The 24878-nt window shown below is 35.7% G+C and overlaps 1 protein-coding gene across 1 annotated transcript in view; it reads left to right on the forward strand.

Moving 5' to 3' along the window:
* The first annotated feature begins 11269 nt into the window (after nt 1-11269).
* The window catches only part of LOC142338058 (uncharacterized), a 30909-nt gene continuing 17300 nt past the window's right edge, over nt 11270-24878 (forward strand). The window contains exons 1-4 of the mRNA XM_075387690.1: nt 11270-11782; nt 17003-17274; nt 17517-17725; nt 24311-24454. Coding sequence (XP_075243805.1) covers nt 11528-11782; nt 17003-17274; nt 17517-17725; nt 24311-24454 — 880 coding nt within the window. The 5' untranslated portion in view covers nt 11270-11527. The remainder of the gene's footprint in view (nt 11783-17002; nt 17275-17516; nt 17726-24310; nt 24455-24878) is intronic.

A 24878-nucleotide genomic window follows, 5' to 3' on the forward strand; every position in this document is an offset into this window, starting at 1 on the left:
ACCTGTACTTTCCAATTAGCTCATCAATATTTGAAAACTCGCTCCACTTGTAGCCATCCTTCGGAAGCTTTTTCATCATGATGCCACCATAGAGTGAGGTAATATCAAAAAAGCGCCAAAAACGGATTTTTCGTTCCTATTGAAATTCTGAAGATATTTTCTATTTGCTCGAAAGTGTCTCAGCGCTCCCAAGCCATTGAGACCACCTCGAATAGTTTTTTCGCAGAAAAGCATTATGTCAACGTCGGACAGAAGCCCCAACTCAACATCAGTTGTTACCAGCATTGCATCCCAGCTTAGATTAGGAGCACTATAAAAATAAGCAGGATCCAAACGATAAACTCTTATGCACACCGAGTGGAACAATTCGAACACATCTGCCAGCAAGAACACATCTGTCTGCAAGAACACATCTGTCTGCAGATAAGCGTCGTGGTAGTCTCCAAAATTTTTACAACCGAAGAGATGATACATATCAACAGCTCTTGTATACATTTCTTGTGTAACATCAATTCTACCGGTTAGAGTGTTTTTCCAATGGTCACGGTAGGCAGTAAAGCCAAGTTCAAACTTACAAAATGAGTCTAAATAAGAATAAGGAAAAATTCCCTTTGCTCTTATTTTCTTGAAATCTGAGTCACAAAATTGTTTAAAGTGGAATCGGATTAATTTCAAGTCGGCATCTTGCAAAGTTTGTGCCAGTGAATCAAGGCTCGAGGCCATGAAATTAAAACTGTCCAGGAAGCGCAATTCATTGCGTACAAGTTTCTCGACACCACATTTGTTTATGAACTTCTAATGGGAACCTGAACTGAGAATGAAATAAACGTCTCTTCTGTCCTAGATATAGCTGAGAGAGTCTCGTTTTCTTCCAGCTTCATGTACTTTATAATATGGTGAGCATCATAACGCGACAAGTTATGGAAGAAAACAGGAAGAAAACTACCAACCGTAACCAACAAATTGCAACTACTGTGAGCAACGCCAAATACAGTGCCTGTGAGATGACAGTGATGGACTACTTTTTCATGATCAGACTCGAAGATTTTTTGACATATGCAGCAGGGTTCAAACCAGTTGTTTAACAGCTCCCTTTTGGCAAAACTGGACGTCTTTAGGAATCTGTAGCGTTGACGCTCTTTGTCTGCCCATCTTAGCCATTTTCGTAAAGTTTGCATAAGAACAGCAATACAATCTTCACCTCGGTAAAATTGTTCCATCTTCACACTTGAACTTCTGTCAACAAGAACAGGTCCAAAACTACAAGGATACTGATTCTCAGTAACACAGCTAGATGCTGCACCTTTATTCAATCCAGTCTCGAGCAACTCTTCGGCCGATTTGAAATCGTCCGTTCTGACGTCAAGAGCCTCTAGGTCAGCATACACCACAAACGGGCATTTGAAGGTCTTCTGCCAGTTTTTAACTTTACGGTAGAACCCTGTGGCGGCATCTCAATAACTTTTGGCTGTTGGTGCTCGCAAAGAGATTTGTGAAGCTTGAACTTTTCTCGAGCAACAGTCTGCAGACAACGCTCGCAGAATTTTCGAATGTTATTTTTCAAGCTAGCAGTGGCGGCCGAGCGAAGTAAAACCTTTAGAACTCGATCCAAGTTCTTTATCAAACAATAGTGCCAATTAATTTCATCTGAGAGCAACAATGAATTGATTCGCTTCGCAGAATTTTTATATTAGCTGATATAAGCAGGATACACTTTGCTACACTCGTATGCGAACACGTTTATTTTCAGGTGATTGTTTTTCTCGAAAACCGGTATATCAGCTAACGCCACTGGCATTTTTCGCGGGTTGAAGTGGAGACGGTTCATGTGTTGGCGGCAACTTTGCGGTCTCTCTTGGTTTTGACTAACGGGGAAGAGCGCGGCTAAAACAGAGTAAAAGAAGCACAGATTGTCTTTCATGTTTTTGATATTCAAGTTTGATTTGCGTTGTGTTTCAAGTTCAGGAGACGTTGCAGTATAGGATCCCGCACGAAGAGGGGAATATTTTGAAATCTTCGAATAGTTCGACAATATTTAAAATTTCTATCACCCACCAACTTCCTGCAGTGCAAAACACGTTCATTTTAGTCAATAGTTTGTCAATATGACCGAAATACTCTTCAGCAGTCAATGATGTTGAGAGGCTCTCCATTGGACTGTGAAAGAAACAAAGAGTACTATCATCAGTTATAGGCTTGGTGAACTTCACCTCTGTGCAGATTCCGATCTTCGCAGTCACCAAATCCTGAAGCTTCGTCGTGATAAAATCTGTAATTTTTCGTTCCTGGAGCACGAGAAATTCAAAGGGGTCCAATATTGAACCGTCATTTATTTTGAGTCGGATTGACTGGAAGTGCTCGCGAACTGACTTTCTCTCACGTTCCAAAATAAAACGATCTTCTTGAGAGAAATTGGCTGGATCAGTTCGAATTACTGAGCCCATCACAGAATGCTCGTCTGCACAATGTTTTCGCAACGCTTGCTCATGTCCAAAAATGTTTGACACGAATTGCATCTAACAGAACGCGCAAATTTATGCACGTTTTTTTAAATTCCGAACCAAGTTTTTCGCGAGCGTAAAAGTGTTTGAGCAATGTCCGCAAACAAAGTTCTGATTTGGGAGGTCAATATGCTTTTGATGCTTATGCAATACAAGTTCCTTTCGTTTTACGAAGTCCTGACTGCAGAAATTGCATTTGAACATGAATCCTAAACCAAATATTAAGGCTATAAAATCTGGTGATGTTCTCAGGAACACTCCAGTAAAGATGTGAGGCTCCAGTTTAAATAAAAGCGGGAATCCAGGCATCTTTGATTTGAAAATACTTCAGGTGGAGGATAGCCGGAAAAAACAGTCTTTAAAACCTTAGGCTTCATAAACTGTTTTTTCCGACTATCCTCCACCTGACTTCAGCCTGGTCCCTTCGACGAGAGGTAGCCAGGGCTGACAAAAGCCAGAAGGAGGTTTAATGTATTCTAGTGACGCAAGAAGCTGCAAAGCAACGAAATTTTAAATTTGGATGCATGCAAATAAGATTTTGATGAGAATCGAATAATTCGTCAAGCAGCTATTCTTGCATCTCTAGAACTTTTTTAAACAGTATAGTTACAGAGTTATACAGAGATGTAGTTACTGTTGTTTATGCATAGTTATACAGAGATATAGTTACTGCTGTTTTATATTGTTTTTTAAACAATATAAAACAGCAGAGTTTTAAAATACTACGCAATTGTAAGTATATGAAATAATTTTTATACCAAACTCGGTAGAGCGCAGCTCTCCGCAGCCTTTCGCGTTAAAATTGATATAAACTATGCGAAAAATTATTTCGCTTATATCCATGGTCTAAATATCAATGAGCGGATACAAAAAACAACAAGAAGAGCGTTGCTCTTCACAGTAGCCTGGCATAAAATTCTTTTAAAAATTTTGACTTGATGCTCGAAATATCATAGAAAAATATTGGAAGTATAAGTAGAAAAAAAATGAGAGCACAGTTCTTTAGAAAAACCCGGCATAAAGTTCCCAAGAGATTTCGACTTAATATTCCTTTCGATCTGTAGCAACCCCGATATCCTATCAAGTCAAAACTTTTCAATAGTTACTATGAACGTATATAGTAACAGTTTACCTAAGTAGTAAGTTCAAACCAATTGCAATAAAATTTAATTTGTGTTAGAAGATGAAAGAAAATAGGTCAGTGTTACCAACTATTTGTCAAGATTTAGATTTATAAAAAATAAACCCGAAATCTTAGGAGCCCAATTATCTAATCCAACCAATAATGCTTGATACAAAACTTAATCAGTAGCGCATAGGTCGTACCATATGGGGCTATTTTCGGGGTATTCAATTGAATTTGTTCACACAGTTTCTGATAAAAATGACTTCAAAAGGCTATACACGCCCCATTCTCAGCTGATTCCCAGGTTTCTCTATGTTAAATTTAGTTGAAAATAATCTCAACCTGCTTACATATTTTTGAGTTATGCGCCGATAAACACTATAAAAAGCCATCAATTCCCCACAAAATCACTCCTCCGAATTTGATTTGACCTACACTTAAATAGTTGACAAATACTGTACTCAACGAGATGACTTCTCCTAGTTATCAATTTGAATATAAAACATCAACCCGCCTAGTAAAGGTGTCGCGAAAAGCTGAATCGGAGGGTTCAAATATTGAAATTGTGCTCTACAAATTCTCGAATACCGAAAGATTTGTCTACCAAACGATAAGCATACCCGAACATCAATTCCAATCAATGTTGGACAGAATATTGATGGAGGTGGACTTGCTGCGCGTCATCATCGACGGGAGAATACACCCAGAGGGCAGACTTGTAGTTCATCAGGAAGCTTGTGAGCGGATTCGGTTGGACTCTAAAAGCTGTGAAGTTATCAGGGACCTCTGAGGTAATATAATTCTTTAAATGATCAAATTTATTCAGTAGTTAAACTTTATAAGAGCAAAAGTGACGCGTAATATAAAACTCTTAACCTTAGGAGTCTATTGCTAAAGATAGAAATGATCTAATGAATGTTTCCCTGTTTAGATAACGACAATACGTACTTCCGATTGTCGATGAAGTACTTCGACCCCAAGGACATATTGATCAGCGTGTTCTGACAGAAAAGGTGATATGTGGGAGCTGCGCTATGTGTCCTTGGGGTTAAGAGAAATGGCAGCTCTACTGCGATTTAACAGAGATTACAAGAACTCAAAGAGAGAGAGAGAGAGAAAGAGAGAGAGAGAGAGAGAGAGAGAGAGAGAGAGAGAGAGAGGTTAAGAGAGAAAAACCAAACGCATCCGTTCAACCTCAGCCTCGGAAAATTCCCAAAGTTCAGGAAACCCCTGATGATGAAGACGTAATAGTTCTTCCCTCAGACGAAGAAAACTATTAAAACTCTAACTATGTAAATCCTATGTATATAACTTAATTGTATTACCTTGTGAATTTATTCACAATTCTGGTGAAATCTTACAATATTTCTTTAATTTATTATTACCAAAACCAATCTCTCCTGAAGGACTAGAAAGTTATCAAAGTTACCAAATACAGCCTGACAAACGGCTGTCAGATTAGTTAATTTTGAGTGGTGGGGCAAAACTGAAACGTACCTTGAAAATGAAATAAATTTTCAACCAAAAAATTTGATAACAACTAATTCAGGGCATACCATAAAAGCAATTCTTTGATACACTTTAGTGCAACGGATTCAATAATTCAAAGCACGCACAAGACGCGTGATAGCTTTTAAAGGCACACAAAACGGAAGCGAAACGGACAGTTAGCAAATTATTCAGTTTGGTATCTGTCAAACATAAAGATAAATCAATAAATGATGATCATCAATGAACTCAATGTTTGGACTAACCTTGAAACATAATGGTATAATAATATCCGAAAAAATGTAGATCTGATGTCCCTTTGGCACAATGGTTAAGGCTCTAAAAGAAGAAAAAATAAGTTCATGCATAAAGAACATAGACTGAGGTGCGAGGCTTTAGAATGAAGGGATCCTTTTTCTGTGCGGTAGACCACTTTTCACTACTATTGAGAATTCGGTCTTTTACAGCATAATATCAAAGAATATTAATGTTTTTTTTTAAGATTTTGTCCTTTAATTCTTTTCTTTCAGCTCATTGTTTTCCTTTTTAAGTTCTGTCTCTGGTTTTGTTTTCCAATCTTTTATGACGTAAAAACCATAATATAGGATAAATTTCAAGTAAAATTTCATTTTCTTCCATTATAATTTGTATCTCCCGTTTGTTGTATTAACTTTGAATTTAAATTTCACTTCAAGTTCAACGACGGCTAGCAACTGTATTTGTTTTGGACCTATCCCTTACAAATGACAAAACGCAACAACTAGACAGCACACATTTTTGTTCTACGCGACTTGATCACAAAGCAATCAATTAATTAATTGCTTTGTGATCAAGTCGCGTAGAACAAAAATTTGTGCTGTCTAATTGTTGCGGTTTGTCATTGTTCTAGGGATAGGTCCAAAATAATCACAGTTGCTAGCCGTCGTTGAAGTAAGATCTAGTTCGATCAGTTAATGGTGTCAACAATTTCAGAGATCAACCTTTTTCCGAGGGATCGACCACTCACCTAATACTCATACTGAGGAATCATAATCAAATTATTGGCGAAACGGACAGCTGAACTTGTTGGGAAATTTCACATTAATAAATTACCTCGAAAATAGATCTCTACTTTAAGAATGAATAGAAGAGTTCCGATGAATTGTTTAATTGGTTTAAGAAGTATAAGAACATAATCCAAATCGGACGAAAAATGAAATTGAATTCAACTTAGCCATTAACTTAAAACCAACAAAATTGGATGAAATTACTACGTCTTGTTGATAATATCGAAGAATAAGGGAAATTGGGCAATTTTTCAGTTAAATTGATTTCATGGAATAAAGTGCAATTAAATATTTGTAGAAGGCCTGGTTTTTTTTAGTAATTGCCGGTATTTGAAAACAGTTAAAGAATTGATTGCTCATATTTTAACAATTCATTAATCAATTCTCTTTGTTGTAGTTTTTATTTCTTGCCCAAGTTTTAAGCATCTTCCAGAGCTTTCGGCTGTCATATGGGTACCCAATTAATAAGCAGAAATTTTTTAAAAACTTCAAAACATTAATTGAGAATTCGGTCTTTTACAGCATAATATTAAAGAAAATTAATTTTTAAGATTTTGTCCTTTAATTCTTTTCCTGAAGCTCATTGTTTTCTTTTTTGAAATTCCATCTGTGGTTTCCTCTTCCCATCATTTTTGATGTGAAATCCGCAACATAGCAAAGATTTCATGTAAATTTTCATTTTCTTCCCTTATAATTTGTATCTCCCTTTGTTGTATTAAATTGAATCGCAAAATTAATTGAATAGTTTGGTTTAATATGATATATAATGTTTGACAGGTAAATTTTACTTCATATTGATTCCAGAATCTTCTTGCAGTGTTTTTCTGCGATAGTTTTTGGAGTGTTTTTAAAAAGATATGAAATGCAATAAGACAATACTGCATGTGAAAATAAAAAGTTTATGTCAAACAGCTGAACGAATTGAAAGGCAGAAGAAAGAGGGATTTTCTGCTCAAAGTGCATTTAGAGAGAGAGCGAGAAAAATATTTGATAAAGAGTTTTTGCTTAGCATGCGCAATTTTCACCCGCGATTATATTAACAAGCAATTGGGAGCCTTTTGACCATTTGGATCAGATACTATACTTTTAGATGCAATCTTGAACTCATTTTGTGTTTTCGCCGTTTGAGAGAGATTTTCAACGGTTGTATTTTGTTCTAAGTTTTAACTCTAGTTTTTTTGGTTCAAGTAAGTCCTTGTATTGGTTTTGGTGACCTTTTGATTTCATTGATATCTCTTTGGTTTTGTTCTAACCGAAGTAAATTGGCTGAATTCGATCATTTTTTAGCCTATTTTTTCCGCCTTTCAGATTAGCTCATAGTGTCCAACCGTTCAGTTTGAGTTTTGTTACGGGTAGTTTTATGAATTCAAAAAAATGATGGTTGGAGAGGCCAGATTTTCACAACAGATATCAACCGATTATACAGTTATTGCAGTTTTAAGTTGATAATGTTGCTATTTACTTTCTCCCGAACAAATTTTGAAGCAATTATTGTAAACGTCCTGGTCCTTTTTTGCAATTTTGTTCTAGAACATTCTGTGACGTCTAAAGTGACTTGTTCACGCTTCACTAATTCATTTTGAGTGGTTGCATTTGTTCTCTTTCCGAAATGAAGTTTGTTGCTAATATAAAACCGATTGTTTGCGGTTGATTTTCAAAGCGCTTGTAGCTTAGTGGTGAAGTTGTTTGATTGCTATCCTGGACGTCCCGGGTTCGAATCACTATTGGTTCCAAATTTTTTCACCCATAAAAATTTCTAAGCTACAGTCCCATAATTAAATTACCCACCGCCTGTCGTTTGGGAGAAACTCATCCTGTTTTCAAGTACGTTTGAATGTTGTGTGGGTTCTCAATGAACAAACCGAAGCTGTTTTGTAAGGTGTGTTGAGAACTTTTTGACGCGTTGCAGATTTTGGAGAATGTTACAAAAAAAGTTACAAAAGATTTTTTGTTTTTTTTATTTTAATTTTCGATATATCATTTGTTATATTTTTTTTCTATTTTTTTTAGTCTTTTGTCGGACATAAACTAATTATGTAAGACATTCTGTGCCAAGATTTTTTGAAGTTTTCTAATTTGTTTCCTATTTTATTTATTGCTTGGCTAGGGCTGAAATTAAGTTTTGTGTCGGGTCGGTTCTGGAGTCTTCAGGCTACGTTCTTTTAATCGGTGACTTCTACTTTAAGAAAAATTTGATCTAAGCGAGCAATATTTTTTGATCACCTGCGACGTTTGGTAGCTCTAACTTCGCCCAGCCAAACGTGTTTGTCTCCAATATCTGAGCTAGAAAAATGCGTTTGGTAGAGTTTTTGATCATATGAAGCGAATAGTAAACTTTTAGAATCAATTGTCTTATTTTTGTCTTATTGGACACTTTTTAGCCCTTTTTGTAATCTATATTTTGATGCCTTTGGTGAGCTTTGTCTTATTGGACTATTGGACAATTTTTTTGATCTATTTGGAACCTTTTTAGCACTTTTTGTAATCTATATTTTGATACCTTTGGTGAGTTTTGTCTTATTGGACTATTGGACAATTTTTTTGTCTTATTTGTACTCTTTTTAGCATTTTTTGTAATCTATATTTTGATACCTTTGGTGAAATTTGTTGGTTAAATTTTGCTGTTCTCTGGCTTGATGTGATCTTTTGATTTAATTGATGTTAGTTTTGAGGTAGGTTTGCTAGAGAAAATGGGGTAATTTTAATCAAAATTGGTCCCATGCTCATGTTTTCTTAAGTTTTTTTTGCCTATTTTCTGCCTACTTTTTTGCCTACTTTAAAGCTACTATATAGGTATTGCTACCATGAGATGACACTTGAGGTTATACAGGGCACTTTTCACTAAAATGAATTACCCAGTTTTATCGGTTTTGTGGTTCTTTTTCTTAACTGTTGTTTAGTGGGTCCGTGTATGTCATTAGTAGTAGGTTAACTGACGGAACATAAAAATTGTCATTAAATGATGATGTTTCATTAAAGTAATTTTTTCTGTCAGTTTTTTATAGATTATAGAATGAAACTCAATTGTATTGCACATTCGTCCGCAAATAGTTGATTTTGAATTCGTCAATAGTTGGTTGTTTGTTGCTTTATCATTTGGTCTAATTAATGACAATTCTCATCAATTGCGAACGAAGCCTGAATGAATCTATCGTTTTCGCCAATTTATTGGCTTTAAATTTAACCTATCGCTTTCTCTACTTTGACAGCATTTTTTCTTGAATAGTTTTTGTGAATTTTTGTCTTGTCGTTTTTTTTTCTTGGCGTTAATTTTTTTGCCATTCTTCTGCCTAGCGGAAATGCTAATTGTTGTTTTAGGAATTCTAAAGGTGTTTTTAATTCTGCTATTGAATATTCTAAAATGAGAGGAATTTTTGTGTTTTTCTTACTAGGACACCACTTATTGAAAAAAATTCTGAGATTCTTAAACAAGATCTGAGAATCGATTTCCACATTTTTGTCGTATTGTGTACTCGTTCTTAGGAGGCAGAATTTTGTTTTTCTGATTTTTTTACGCATACAGGATCATGTGCTTTGTTGTCTGTCGTAGATTGTGAGATCATGAGTTGATTCGGTTATTTGGACTGTAATTCTGGACTTGTCGTGCTGTGTTTTTATTCAGTTTTCAAGACTTTTGTCCGGGCCATATGACGTAACGCCCACCTCATTGCTGCATTTTGTTCATTCTTTCATTCATTTGTGATTGAATTGCGTGCTTGATTTTATTTCTCACTCACAGTGGAGTGACATTGGTTCAGTGGAAGGATCTTTTCCGTTTGTGCCCCCCAGTACGTTATGCTCTCTCCAATTACAGAGAACGTGTCCTTACATGGTAAATCATTGTAAAAATATTGCACGTGCTTCTGGGGGGTGCAAACAATTTTCACCCACTAAGCGGGGAGTGGGGCGCAAACGGAAAAGATCCCATTTGTGCGATTAATTTTTTAAATCACATGTGACGTGATTTACCAGACTCTCGATGTGATTTTTGGATCTTTTCGTCCCCCCCAATACGTCATACCCCCCCCCCCCCCCCACAGTTACAGAGAACGTGACATTATATAGTCCATCGTTGTGTAAATATGACTTTTGAGTCGAGGGGTGGAATTTATGTGCGCCCACTAAGCTGGACAGATCCTATTTTTTGTACTTTAAATCAACTATGATGAGGTCAACTCAGTGTGTGTGTCATTTTTTTGAAGGTTAGTTGAGAGCGGCTAATAGAAGCAGAAATAATTTATTCAGATTCTAAATCGAAATTCATTATCTAGAAAATTCAATGAAAAGAAGAAAATAATGGGGCTCATTAATGTCAATGTATTACTATATTTTGCTGATATAATAAATGCATAAAAACACTGCTTCCGTACTTCCGTGCTGTGAAAAAGCTACAATTACCTGCGCAGTTGCTCGTACCCTGTTTAAACATTCTTATGTTACATAAGTGTACTCCATGCGTCCTAAGCAGATCAGTAGCTGTTCAATAGCGAATCGTGGCCAATCTCAACAGCGTTTTGGTTTGCAAAAACCTGATCATGAAATTTCTAACACGAAACTCGCGTATTTTTTTCGGAGACTTACTTTTATCTCCTCAAAGACTTCTGGAACTGATTACAGTATTTGGTGTCTGCTAGGTCGTGACTACAGTGTAGGTCTTGATTATAGTATTTGATGTCTGGCTGAGGTCTTCCGTTAGACATTTTATATTTTTTACTTGCAGAATAATGCTCTGGACTGTTGGTATCATTTTAAGGCACATATGTTTATTTTGTCCCAGCGGTTTTTTTGCTTAGGTCTCGTTAATATTCGACTCTTAATATTCAACTTAAACTTGTTATTACTTAACTTATTGTAAGAATTGTTTTTGATAAATGCCGCTATATGCAAATCTTGCTCATATGAATTGAATGGAAAATTTGTGGAGAGAGATGGAATAACTGGCACTGTTGTTACTGCATGTTGTAATATCAATTCCAATTTTGTGAGAAATCTAGTGATGCGTATAATCGCTATGTCGGTACAATTGATTTTTCGTACCCCTAATGGTTTTTATGGAAGGCTTCAATTGTTCATCAAAAGGTTTTTCTCATTGATGGTAAATGTTGGTTTTAGACAGATAAAGAAAATTATTACCAATTTTATTGAAAAGAAATCCTTAAACCGAAAGGCTTACTGTAAAATTTTGGCAGAAATGTAGCTTTGTTGCTTCTTCTCAGGGAAATTGTTAATTTGCAAAAAAAATTAACGTAACATTTATATCCTGAGAAAAATTTTAAATTTAGCTGTCATTGGCTTTTTATCGTGCATCTTAAAGCGTGGACAGAATAAACTATAAATAATATTGAGATACTTTTTTGCAATTGAAAATGGATCAATCCAATGATAATGTCTTCTCCCCAAATGAAATCAGAACTGACTCGTTACACGGTGGGGCTGGGAACACAACAACGATCTCGACAAAGAAATCAATCGGAGTGAATTTCACTGAGCTGAGTGAAGAAAGACAGAAACTACAAAGAGATACAACCAATCAGAGTAATAAGATACGAAACAAGAACCAATCTAATGCAGTTTCGCACAATCAGCCCTCATATAGCAAAGAAAACACCATATATCCAGGGGTGAGTCACAGATCATCAATATAGTTAACCATTATTTTGTCAATAAGTTTGCGAATTTCGAAATACCGCTGGGAGCGTTTTCCTGTAAAAGAAATTCAAAAAAAGGTTCGACGTCACTACGGAACGAACTTCTGTGAACTATAAAATGCAGTCCAGTCTGCTTATAAGTCTTTTTGGATGAGTTTCTGATTTCGATGTCTTTCTTCGTGTATTTTTTTGTATGTAAATATTGCCAAACTTTTCTTGACACTTAAATTGAACTTAAATTTTTCAGAGCAGTGGCGTTCTGGCGTAAAAGCTCCAAAATTCAGTTTTGCTGAGTTAATGTTTTTAGTTCATTTTGGTTTCCTGTTTTACCCATAAACTTCACAACAGAATTTCAGTAGGAAATGTAATCCATTTTGGAACAAAAGTGATGCTCTAGCATAATTGTTCCAATCCTCCAGAATTTTGAGGGGCTAGGAACTTAGAACCAGCCACACTTTTTGTCAGGACAATTCTGTCCGATCAATTTCATTTGAGAGATAAAGAAGTAATATCATTTCAATGCCAATGAAAACTGAATTGATCGGTGAACAGACATTTCTAAATTTTTGATTTATCGAGGAGATATTTTTAAATTGCTCTGGAACGAAGTTTGAAGCAGTTATTGGAAACGTGTGTGTGTGTTTGCTGATGCAAATTTTTTATTGACTGTTTTCTTTTAGAACTTTATTTCGATTTCACTTCTCGAGTGACCTTTTCACGCTTGATTTTTGACTTCTTTTCTGGGTGATTTTAATTGCGAGCATTGAGAATTTAAGTCTTGTGCTAAAATAAAACTGATTGTGAGAATGCACTGGGTATAGCCGGTGTAGCTGAGTAGTTACCGTTCGCGACTCTTATCCGTGAGGTGGTGGGTTCGAACCCCTGCCTTTTTACATGTTTTTGAATCATTAAGTCTCTCTAGCTTATGCCCCCTTCAAAAATTATTGCCTTGCTAGACGTTTGGGAGCCAATTTTCGGACGTTAGTTGTTTTATGTTTTTTTTCTCACCTTCGAAAAATTGTCAACCTTCAAAATTGTCTCACCTTCAAAAAATAAAATGAATAAGTTTCTATATTAAGGTTCATATTTTTTTTGCAATTTTCTCAAACTAATTCCTCCAATCGACTTTTGGTTTACTTTTTTTCGTTTATTCCAATTCCTCTGCTTCTCGAAGAAAAACCAGTCCTATAATTTTAGTATTTTTCTCTTTTTTTTTTAACTTTTTCCCATTTATTCCCTTTTATTCGTTACTGAAAATGTTTTTTTTCCAATTTGTCGTACAAATTAAGTATAAATGAAAGATGAAAAGTGTGTTGCTTAAAGGCGCATTTACTGTTGCAAGTTATGGCAGATATTGAACTGAAAGAAAGAATTAATTTCTCCAATGAATAATATACAAATTACTGCACCGAATATTGAGGACAGACAACGGGGCTATAGACCCCAGTTTTCAGTCTACCCCGGAACTGAGGGAGAATAACGCAATTATTTATTTTGATGCCAGACGTTTTCGAAGTGTTAAATTTGAAATGGCTCGGATAATCGATAAACTTCCTTTCTCCGTCAATTTTCCGAGTGTTTTAAAAAGCTTGTATCAATAAAATATCTTGGGTAAAATTTTTTAACTTCTGGTGGAATATTCAAGGCGATCTTGCAATAAAGTGCATTTTTTTTTCATAAATTGAGTCCATCAATGTTTTCATTAACGGAGTCTATCAGGGGCAGTTGGACATAGAAACTGCATTTTTTAATTTAAAACGTGGCGTCAGCTTGTGGTTAAGAAAAGAACCAAAAACTTTAGTTTCGTCGAAATAGAAGCTGATTTTAAAAAGTGATTCTTTTCATGAGTTTAACTAAGTGGCTGTTGACGTACGGGCTGTTTGTTTGTATAAAATGTCTTCCATTTATTGAAACGTGCGTCTTAGAAAAAACTTTGGAACAAAATTTTTCAAATTCTTTTTGCTGAGAGCATACCTTTTGTTTTCTTTTTTTGCTATTTTGTTGGAGGTTTCATTGGTTGGGGTTTATCATTGATTCTCTTTGTAAACCTGCGAGTTTTTTGCAAGTCCGCACAAATGTTTACCTGTTCAAATTCATAGGCCACAAGGTGACAATTTAGAGAATTAGGTGAAAACAAAGGACAGATAGTTTGCAGACTCTGAGTTCTTTGCGTTTGTCTTTTTGTGAAAAAAGGCAGAACAATCGTTCTGGAACATATCAAGGACATTTTTTTGGTTTTAAAATTGATGCATTGTTAATCATTTCATGGTTAGAACATGGAAAGTGAACACACATTTCTGGTTCTCCCGTTGAATTAAGTACAGCCTCCATTAGGTTTAGTCTTTACAAAAGATCTAGAATGTGTTGTGCTTTTGAGGAGAAAGAGCTCAAGTATCACTTGAAAGTTAATATATTCTTGCTAAGTGGTTGTTGAGATCTGATTTGATGACTTTTTGGTTTCATCATGCAAAGAAACACTCAATTATGGATTACTGTGTTTCATGGCTACGTGCCAAAATTAATTGAAGAGGATCACAATTTTTTTTATTATGTTACCGAGTGCAAACTAAAAATAAATTTCTGTGCAAGAATGCTTGCGACTTTGTTTTAAGGTAGTCATATCTGTTTTACTGATGCGTGCTTTTTTACTATTGAATTAAACGCGTAAAATTTTTAATAGTTGAGTCCTTGAGCAAATATAATGTCGTATTATTTGTGCTGACTATGATTACCTATAGTACAAGCTTGAAAAGAGCAAAACAGTGTAGCCAAAGTCATACGGAAAAATGCCAATCTTGAGTTTCTTCTCAAATATGCGCTTCATTTTTCAAGAAATTCGTGACAAAAATATGAAACTTCTACATATATTTTTAGTAATTTTCATCAAACTGGCTTCCATTACTAAGTTCAGATTCGTATATAATAATCAACTATTTTACCTTCTGATCTTTTTAATCAGATATTTTAATCAAAACTGTTGCTAAAATTTTCAACAAAAGAAATTTGATTGAATTTAGGGGTAGAAACTTTCCTTTAGTTCTATGAAATTATTTTTGCAGTGAAATACTACATCAGTTAATAGTATGTATACCGATATACCTCAATTTGTTTCCAAATTTATTTAACTTTACAAAGCTGCTTGGCAGCCTCAGCAAGATTTAAATCACTTGATGTTAACATTGATCTACTAAGCAAGTTTTTGCTGATTCTAAACTCTATTAAAAATGAACTTTTTTGGAACTGATCAATTGGAACTCTATTTGATAAGTAGGAGTTAAAATTTTTGGCTAATAGAAGCCTAATCAATGATAGGACCTCTGAGGTCTCATCAATTGCTTCGTTAAAAATGAAAGTCGAGTTTCTGGTCTTTTTAAATTTCACCTTATCGTTTATGTTATAGTTTTCAGTGAGCAAAAAAATTAAACACTTATCTCTCAATCAAATCAGACGATACTTGAATGTAGAAAATGATACGAGGAAGCTGAGTACTGCACATTTTGTGTTCTTTAACCGTCAGTTTTGCTCAAAACGTTTGATTTGCTCTAAGGTGAGAAGTAAAGTGTGAAATTTTGAAGTTTAGATTTCTTCCTTGTTTTGTCAGCTTGCACAGGAATGACGGTTAAGCTGCTTTATTTTGTTACTCATCTCTACGCTTTTGCGATTCAAAATGTTTTGAACTTTTAAATGTTCAAATGGACAAAAAGCAAAAACAACTCAGCTCAAAACTAAGATCTGGTACGCAGCATGCACACCAAAAATACCAAAAAGAAATCGGCTCAAAGTGTCTCCAGTGACGGAATTGTGCCAGTTCTTTGAAGAAACTGAATGAGATTTCATTTTTTTGGACAATTCAATCAGATGGGCGGAAACTGCTTGTTATATGTTCAAACAAGCTTATTATTCTGCTTTACTCGTAATTTTTGAAAAATAACGAACAAAAATTAGACCTTATTTTTCAACAAGATGATGCTCCTTTGCATAAATTGAATATTGTCATCAATTTGCTCAAAGAAAAGGAGCATGAGGTACTGGAATGGTCAGCAAATATTTTAAATCTGAATCTAATTGAAATTTTGTAGGCAATTTAGAACCAACCATTAAAAACCAGACAGCTTTTTGGGAAAATTAGGAAGATTTGGAAATTCGATTTAGATATTGTTTGAAATTTTTTGAAAAACTATATAAACCGTCCACCAGATATTTAAAAAAGCTAAAGGCGTAATAAGTCGCAACTAAAGAATTGATATGAGCTCAAAATCGTGTACATTTTGATATACGTAGCTTTTTGGTAACATAGTGTAATTATCGTAATTAAAAGTGGAAACAATTGGTCTCCAGGATCTGCTTATTGATCGTTCGTACCTGAAATGTAGTCAGTGGTTTACTGCTCTTTGATCCAAGTTCGATCAGATACTTTGTTCCCTTTGTATATGCTTTTCAGGATTAGCGATACTTTGTCATGCTTAGTATTTTTCTGTTTTTGTGAAGCTCTTTTGTCCTTTTGCTCTCCCGGACATGCACGTGATTGAACTATTTCTTTGTAGTTTCAGAAGTGCTGCATTGTGTCATGCGGGGCTTCCGCATTGTGTCATGCGGGGCTTCCGCATTGTGTCATGCGGGGCTTCCGCATTGTGTCATGCGGGGCTTCATCAAGTGGAAATTTTGAATGCATTATTTTAATTGGCTGGCGAAACTTCATAATAATTTATTTATAAATAGATGTCAAAAGTGATCGTTTTTACGATCATGTAACAAACGCTGTCTTTTCTAAGCGTCCTTTCTGTTGTTAACTGTGGAAAAATTTCAGAACGAAGTCATTTTTGCGACTGTTAACGTTGTATCTTATTGTTTCCACCAATTATCTGCTGTAGGAAAAACGATCATAGACACGATGCGTAACACTGTTTAGATCTATAAGGAATTTTTTTAATGATTGTCAACCGGGGTACCTATGCGACTATGTTTGAGGTTTTTTAGAACAAGGTTTTTTTTGAGAAATCAGTCAAGCTGAAACTTTTGATGCAAGAATTTCTCACTTGATTGTTGAGGATACTTTGAAAGTGGTGCGATGCTCACCAATCAGGGTCTGGGGAGGGCCTGAGGTTTGAATATATCAGTTAGTATATAACCATACAATGGAGTGGCTTCTTGCGAACATGAGTTTTTATGAGCTTTTTTTCTGAACGTTTTTAGGTCCCCAAAGTATCTCTTCAAAAACGAAAACTCGAGGTAGATTTTGACCTTGACCCCAGAACGGGCACTCGGCACAAAAGGGGTAGACACCACAATCACAGAGCAGTAGCTGCTGGTGGAGGTGGGACTTCTGGCCCCACCAGTTTGACCTCTAGTTGGCCGTCGCCATTCTCCAAGTTGCCCGCCATTGGAAGTGTGGGCGAGTCCTGGGATTTTGTGGAGACTAAGAGAGCACCTCTGACAGAACGGCAGGAAAAGCTACTTAGACTAAGGTTAGCTGTTAAAGCTCTTCAGCTTCATTAAACAAAGCTAAATTCGGTTTTTTACTCTAACGTCAAGTTAATCCATAATCTGTTTTCCCGCTGTGCTGAAAGCCACTGGCTTGAGATTTTAGTTTTCTCTTGTTAATCCAAGCACATAAAAATGGTTTCAAAATTATGTTTGGAAAGCTGATCTAATACAACATGTGATCAAAGCGAACTATATTATGAGATCTCAATTTTGATGTTTTCAGGCGTTCCAAAGATGAAGTGGACTTGATGAAAAAATTAATCTACCGTCGAGCACTGGGCGCTTTCGACAGGGCCAACCACCAAGCAGAAACTGCACCACCGGAGGAGCCAGAACCCCAGTTACCCTCAACAATGGTGTCCCAGAACAGGAAGAAAATAATGACATTCGAGAGATTGCGCATGTTTGTCAACGAGGCGCCAATAGGGACGCGTTACTTTACCCGGTTGTCATTATAGTGAATTGCAATGTAAGGGGATTGCATTGGTTGTGCCTCTCACAGGTATTTTTTTCATGGGGTATGTTAGTTATCGCAACTTCAAGAAGTCAAATAGCTTTCCATAAATCAGATGACTCCGTTCCAAAGCTACTGAATAAACTATTCCGTTGTACCCGCAATAATTTCTGAGAGAAAAAATTTTCAGGAAACTTTTGTGCCCCTGCTTTTAGTATAAGTAAACATCGAAGAGATTTTTATACCAATCACTTCTGTTGCTATTCCAGAATTATTTTGCAAGATGGTGCTAGTTTTTAGATCAAGCAGGTGTTTCTTTGTCTTGGGAACCCGATTGTTAGGATATTGCATTTTTAAATTCTGGAACTGTTTTTGATAGTCAGAAACCTATGGCGAAGCCCTCTCAAGGCCTTCTCTTTTTTAAATCAGTTGGAAATAGAATTGATGCTCACTGGTCATTGACTTTATTTAAAACAAGGATGCTCGATAATGTTGGTTTGCACATAATATTCTGACCCCGCACATTCACTTTTGTGGCTTAATTCTCTATCAATTGAGTCAGTGATAGAAAACTTACAAAAATTCAAATAGTGTTTTAAAAAGTTGGTGTATGAATTAAAAAATTGCTTCCAGCAAAAATCACTTTGTATAATAAAGAATGCATCGTTAGAGGGCTGATTATTAAGACTACGACACAAGGCAAATAACAAAAGCAAATAGCGACATTAAAAATTTTCATTCCAAACTCGATGTCGAAAGAAAAACATAAGAACAAAGTCAAAATAGCGTGAAACAAAACCTAAACTGAACAGCTAATTTGTAATTCCCCAGAAAAAAACCCGCTACCAGTTCTCAATGCAACTCGGTAACAAGTAGACAAATATTTATTACACGTGCGTGTGCGTGTAATAAATATTTGTGCACGTGCGTGGTTAGCTCCTAAATCAGAGTCAGCAATCAAAAAAGAGAAAATTATCAAAGATTAATTTTGTACTGTGTTTTTGCGTCTTGTATCTTACCTTTCGCCTGACTGGAAGTGTTTTTGGGTCTCTTGGGGCAAGACTTAGTATACCAGTTCCTTGGTGAAATTTTTACTGTTTTGCTGATAATCGGTTGCTCTTGCGGTTTTCTATAAGCAACGTTAAGTTGCCACACTCATGTTTTTTTATTCTTTAAGATAAAACAATATAAGTTATATTTATAGTTACCAGTCTTAAGCCAACCCACTTCAGATTTTGATATTGAACAGCGGAAAAAGTATATAACAGTCGACAGCCCAAAGATAATCAAGATCACTTCAATAAATTTATTAAACTGCAGTCAGATACGAATTTGAACCTTATTTGAAAAAACATTTCTTCTTATCAGCAAGGAGTTTATAAGAAGCTATTCTTCTTATACGAAAAATGAGAACGAAAAATGGGAGGGAAAAAGTAACAAAATGAAAGTTTCCTCCGTTGAAAGTAATGAATGTACAACAGTTGAGAGTTCTTGCTTCGCTGAAAGCAGTGTCTTAGCAGACACTTTGAGCGATGAGAACCAATCCTCTGGATTAACACAGCCAATGAGACATTTGACAGTCGATTATTCCGAACCCGTTTTCAAGTTCCCGTTGATACAGCGCTGTTTTACCAAGCTATTACTAGCATAACAAAGCTGGTGAATTTGTCTAGTGCCCTATTTTAGTGGCACCAGTTTTCTGCAGTGCTTCTTTAACTGGTTTAAAGAAATTAAAAGGAGGTGTTCGTCCTATAGCTGTGGGGCCAGGTCGTGCGACATTTAGTTGCAAAATTCATAGCGAAACAATCACAATCGGAGTTGACCGAACTGTTCTCGTTTAAACAACTTGGTGTAGGGGTCAAGGGTGGAGCCGAAAAAATCATCCACGCAACAGAAATTACATTGGATACATTGCAGCTTTCACAAAATGTCGGATGAATACAGATTGATTTTAAAAACGCCTTTAATTCCATTAAAAGACGCTAATTTTAGATCGCAGCTGTTACCTTAACTCCGACTCTTGCATCATTTGCTATATATTGCTACTCACAGCAGAGTCATCTTTTTTACAGCAACAAATCTAACTAGTCAATCCGGAGTGGCCTATAATCGAGATGGAAACAAAACTACCCAGTCTTACCCAGCGCTGTTGGTACCCTGACGATGGTTTTATTGCTGGAACAGAAACCTAATTACACGAGACTTTAGATATATTAACTTTCTCGGGCGATACTTGCGGCTGGGAACTCAGAACAGACAATTTTGAGGTCTGGTCAAATGGAGCACTGAACACAGTTAATAGGAGAATTAAAACAAACAGTAAATAGGGACTTTAATTACTGGGCGCTGCGGTTGGCTCCCCAAGATTCGTTCCTTCCTCGTTTCAGAAGCGTGTTCGCAAAATTGAAAAACTTCAGGAGAATCCGGACTACATAAACGACGACCAACAAAGAGCTCTCGGTATTTTACCTAGTTGCTTTGATGTACCAAAATTGGTATATTCACAGCGCTGCAATAAACCATAAGAAGTCGTAAATATTTTTGAAGAATTTGATTCTCTTCACAGAAAAATTATCGATAATATACTGAGTACAGTCTTGTCCAATGAGTCATGATATCAAACTTGTTTGCCTATAAATAAGACGAATTGGGGTCTCACGAGCTTCTGATCAGATAAAAGCAGCCTATATTAGTTCGTATAGCAATCTGCTACATTGATAGAACTTATAACTGGCAGCAGAACACACCTATACCAAAATGATTGATCAGCTAAATGGTTAGTCATTGTCGCAGCTTATTCAAAGAAAAACAGGAAGTTCTCGATGAAGTTGCTTTTAATAAATTAATTGATAACCAAATATCCGATAGGGAATAGGCTCGCCTATTGTCACTCTCACTGTCTCAATCAGGAGCCTGGTTATCGGCAGCTCTCATACCCGCTCTCAGCCTCGCTCTCGGCCTTCATAAATGGGCGCTACCATGTATGAAAAAGAAAAGTGTCCCGATTGTGAAACAGGTTCATAGATACACTCGGTGATCATGCTGTTACATGCCATGGTCGGGCGTATGATTTTAAGGCACAACCGGCTGAGGGACAATATTTTAACCGCTTGCAGCTGTTCGTCAGTCTGCGATTAGAAAAAAATGATACCGGTAATAAATTCTCGACATGGAGATGTGTATTTACCTTGTTGGTCTGCTGGGCAACCAGCGGCTCTGGATGTAAACATTAGCTCCCCACTGCAACCCAGTATTATTTCAAATGCGGCGAGGACGTCTGGTTTTGCCCTGGAAGCTGCTGAAGAAAGGAAATTTGAGCAATTTTCTCAAAAATGCGCCAACATAGTTGATCGATTCATTCCCATGGCTTTTGAATCATTTGGTGGACTCTCTGAATTGGTTAGAAAGACATGGAAGCGGATAAGTCTACTCACTGACAACAGAAGTCTGCACCCTGCTAGTTTGTCAGTTGGTTTCACTAGGCTTGATCAGTCGGTTTGTCACACTAATGCGAGAAAACGCTATAATGCTGATGTCAGGAAGTGCAGACCTTTAAGCCAGTAGCAAGAGCTGGGTACGAGATTCCACAGGCGAGAGAAGCTACCTTGATCTTTTACCGCCCAATGAGAGGCGGTAGTGCCCAAATTTTAGCTTGTCCAAAAAGTGGGGATATATAGAAGCTCAATAGATCGAGTGGTATTTCAGAATTATTGCCTCAATTTTGCAGCTGAACTGCCAGGTCACCCAATCGGAGGGGATTTTTTTTAATTGATTCGTCTCGAGTCGCCTAATGAGAGGGGAGTTGAAAAAATTGCCTGTGTGAACGAGAGAGAGGGTAGCAATTGATGAAATTAAGGAACCGGAGAAAGGGGGACGGTAAACGCAATGAAGTCAGCAATAAGCTAAGTAAATTACAGTTCGTTTTATAACAAATACTTTCGAATATTGAAAATCATTGGAAATCAGATGAATTTTTAAATTTGTTTTATGTTCATACATAGCGCCATAATATGATATCAAGACCTGTGCTGTCGTTGTCCAGAATATATTGTTCGTCTGCAAAACAATGAACAAATAAATTTTGCGCGGAAAACGGTATCGATGCCGTTTTAACCATAATCTGTTCCTAAAAATAGGATATAATCAATTGCACAGTCTTTGAATACCGATAATGTGATATGTGACCTCTGAAAAACACGACTAGGTAACAAGTAGAGAAAAAAGAACTAAAAGGCAATTATAAAAATTACATTTGTGTTTTTCGAAAACAATTCATTTCCAAATTATAAAAACATTGGCTATCAACTGAAATTATTAATTAGGTTCTCTTCTCTGTCGAATTCATTAAGAAGTGTCATGATTTAGAATATGTCATATCATACTTCAAAAAGAACGGCAAAGAGATCGCCAAATACTGACAAAAATAAAAATTAATTTCATTTTTTGTGAGAAACTGGCGTCGAAGCCGTTAAAACATTAAACAATGCACGAAAATCCTTAGTCATGTTCAATTGTGCCTTTGTTCATCGCCATTAATGCGATTTGATACCTGTAAATAATGAGATGAGGTAGCAAGTAGACAGGAAATAAAGCAAACTGCGAAGATATAAAATTCGTCAATATTTTTTAAAACATTTGATTTCAAAGTCATCAAAAAGTTTAGCTATCAACTGAGGTCAGTAAATAGGTTGTTGGTTTTCCCATAGCTGACCGTGGCGACCTGCAGTTAGCCAGAATATTTTACGACTACAAAAAGAAGGACAAATGAAGAGGAAAATCAAAAGTTCTTTCAAATTCTGCTAGAACCATAATCTATTCTCTGAAGAATTGAAAATTTAATATATTCAATTGTGGTTTCATTTCAAATGCCAATATGATATCTGGCCTGTCAATATTGTGCCAACACTGGAAAGTTGGAAAATGTCCAAAAGTGAAAAACTTGTACTATCAAAGTCGAACAACTAATACTTAGAACGTAAAAGAGCAATAAATATTAAGTTTTAATCCATTAGAAAGACTATGCAAACTGTTATTGCTGACCGATATCGACAATCTGATCAGAAAGGAGGAAAAAATGGCAAAGCCCAATAATCCATAGTTCTTCTGAAAACAATTGTTTTAAAACTCAAAACGACAATAATTTTTCGACTAAAAGAACTAGATAGGTTTTCTTGAAACTCATTAGTAAACCAATTGGACATATAATTAGTAAGCCTTGATATAAAATACTCTGTTCTGGACTGATTACAATCCGAACTATTTTTGGACTGTAGAAAACAACGAATAGCTTGGTATTACTCTTTTTCTATTAGGAACACGCAACTGTTCCGAATAGAATGAAAACGGATAATTTGACAAAAAAAAATCAACAAATCAAAAACAATTGATGGGTTTTTGATAATTATCGACTTAAATTAGCAAATAACCGTCAAAGTTTTTTTCAGGAGCACTATCAAAGAAAGCGCAAGTAAAACTAATCCTCTTTGGAGCGAGGATTTTGTCATTAGTTTTTAGGTTTGTTAATCCGGCAAATTTTATTAAATTGGATTAAAGAAGATTATTGAGTGCCATCTTTGACGGAAAAAGGCTGAAATTAAACGCAAAAAAAACTAGCCCTCTTTGGAGAGAAGATGTGTCCCCATTTTTATAGGTTTGTTTATCCGTTAAACTTAAACAAAGTGGACTCAAGAAGTTTATTTCGTGCCATTTTTGACGAAAAGTCTGAATTTTGAAAAATCGATCGAAGATTGACAACACTCTCTATCTTCTGAGATAAAACCACACTGTGGAACACTATAGTTACCAATTTTCACATAATTTTAACCACACTATGGAACACTCTGGTTACCAATTTTAACATAATTTTAGCAAAAAATAGCGTAAAAATATGAAAATTGTGAGGAAAAACCACGAAATTTAGATATTCACAAAACTTTAAACGTCGATAACTCCATGGAAAAAGGAAATTATAATAATTTTTGTTATATAATCTATGCTGGACGGGATTTCTAATGATGCCACTCACAACCCTCTACGATGAATATATCGATTGGCCAAAATTGCCTGAATAAAAAAAACATTTGAGTATATAATTCCTACTCTACTACAGTTGGTTCGGAACAAAAATAGAAATTTTAATAGCAGATTAATGCCCTCATTGTCAGTTTAATCTTTAGAACTAGCTGAGGTCTCGTTATTGAGCAACTCAATTAAACTTTTTGTTTTTTCCTCTTGATTTTTTTTGTTTAATGATGGTGTGTTTCATCTTTAAATACTGCTAACAGAACAGAGTATACTTTTTTAATAAAGGTAGAGTTTTGAGAATTCTCGGCGACCAAACATAGGCGACCAACCATTGATTTAAAGATGTTTGTTTATATCTTGAGGTCAAATTCTCAAGAAAAAATTGTGATAAACAGTCGCGATATGATTTTAATGCTAAATGTAAGTTTGGTATTACTGTTTTGCGAATTCAAAAACTCGCCATATAACAGATAACAATGAAAACAAATTTTTAAAAATCATTATTTGGGAAAAGTAACGAAAAACTATTTTCATCACAGTTCCAATTCAACCTCATGTACTGGAAGCAATCCAGAGAAAAATAAACAAGAAGTACTGGACGAGGAAAGAACAGAAGAGCCTCATCAGCCGATTATTCGATGAAGTCACCACACAGTATGAGGAAAGCATGAAGAAAACTAACGGCTAGTGTTTTCAATCTGTAATGTACTCTACCTACCTATTTATAGTGGTATTTGTTGTGACTATTTTCACATCTTATCAGGCTATGTAAACCCTTATTATAGCAGCGAACTCCCTTTAGTTTGTTACATATAGCTCTGAAATTAGTTTACGAGAAAGTGTTGTTGACGAGGGAAAACGAAATTTTAACTTTTTTTAAAATGGCCACTTTTTTCAATCATTGTTGAAATCTCAAAGATCAAAGTTATGTCTTTTTTTTAAGAAAATTTTGTAATCAGCTTCAACAATAACCTGGCAGACGCTTGCTGTATCACTCTCAACAGCCTGAACTAAATAATATAGAAATATAGAGACCATCTATTAACAAGTTGTTTTTTTGTGTTTACTGTCCAAAAACTACAACTACGACTAGAAGCTTCCCATAAA

Source organism: Convolutriloba macropyga, chromosome 4 (genome assembly GCF_964194025.1).
Source record: "Convolutriloba macropyga chromosome 4, txConMacr16.3, whole genome shotgun sequence".
Taxonomy (NCBI): Eukaryota; Metazoa; Xenacoelomorpha; order Acoela; family Convolutidae; genus Convolutriloba; species Convolutriloba macropyga.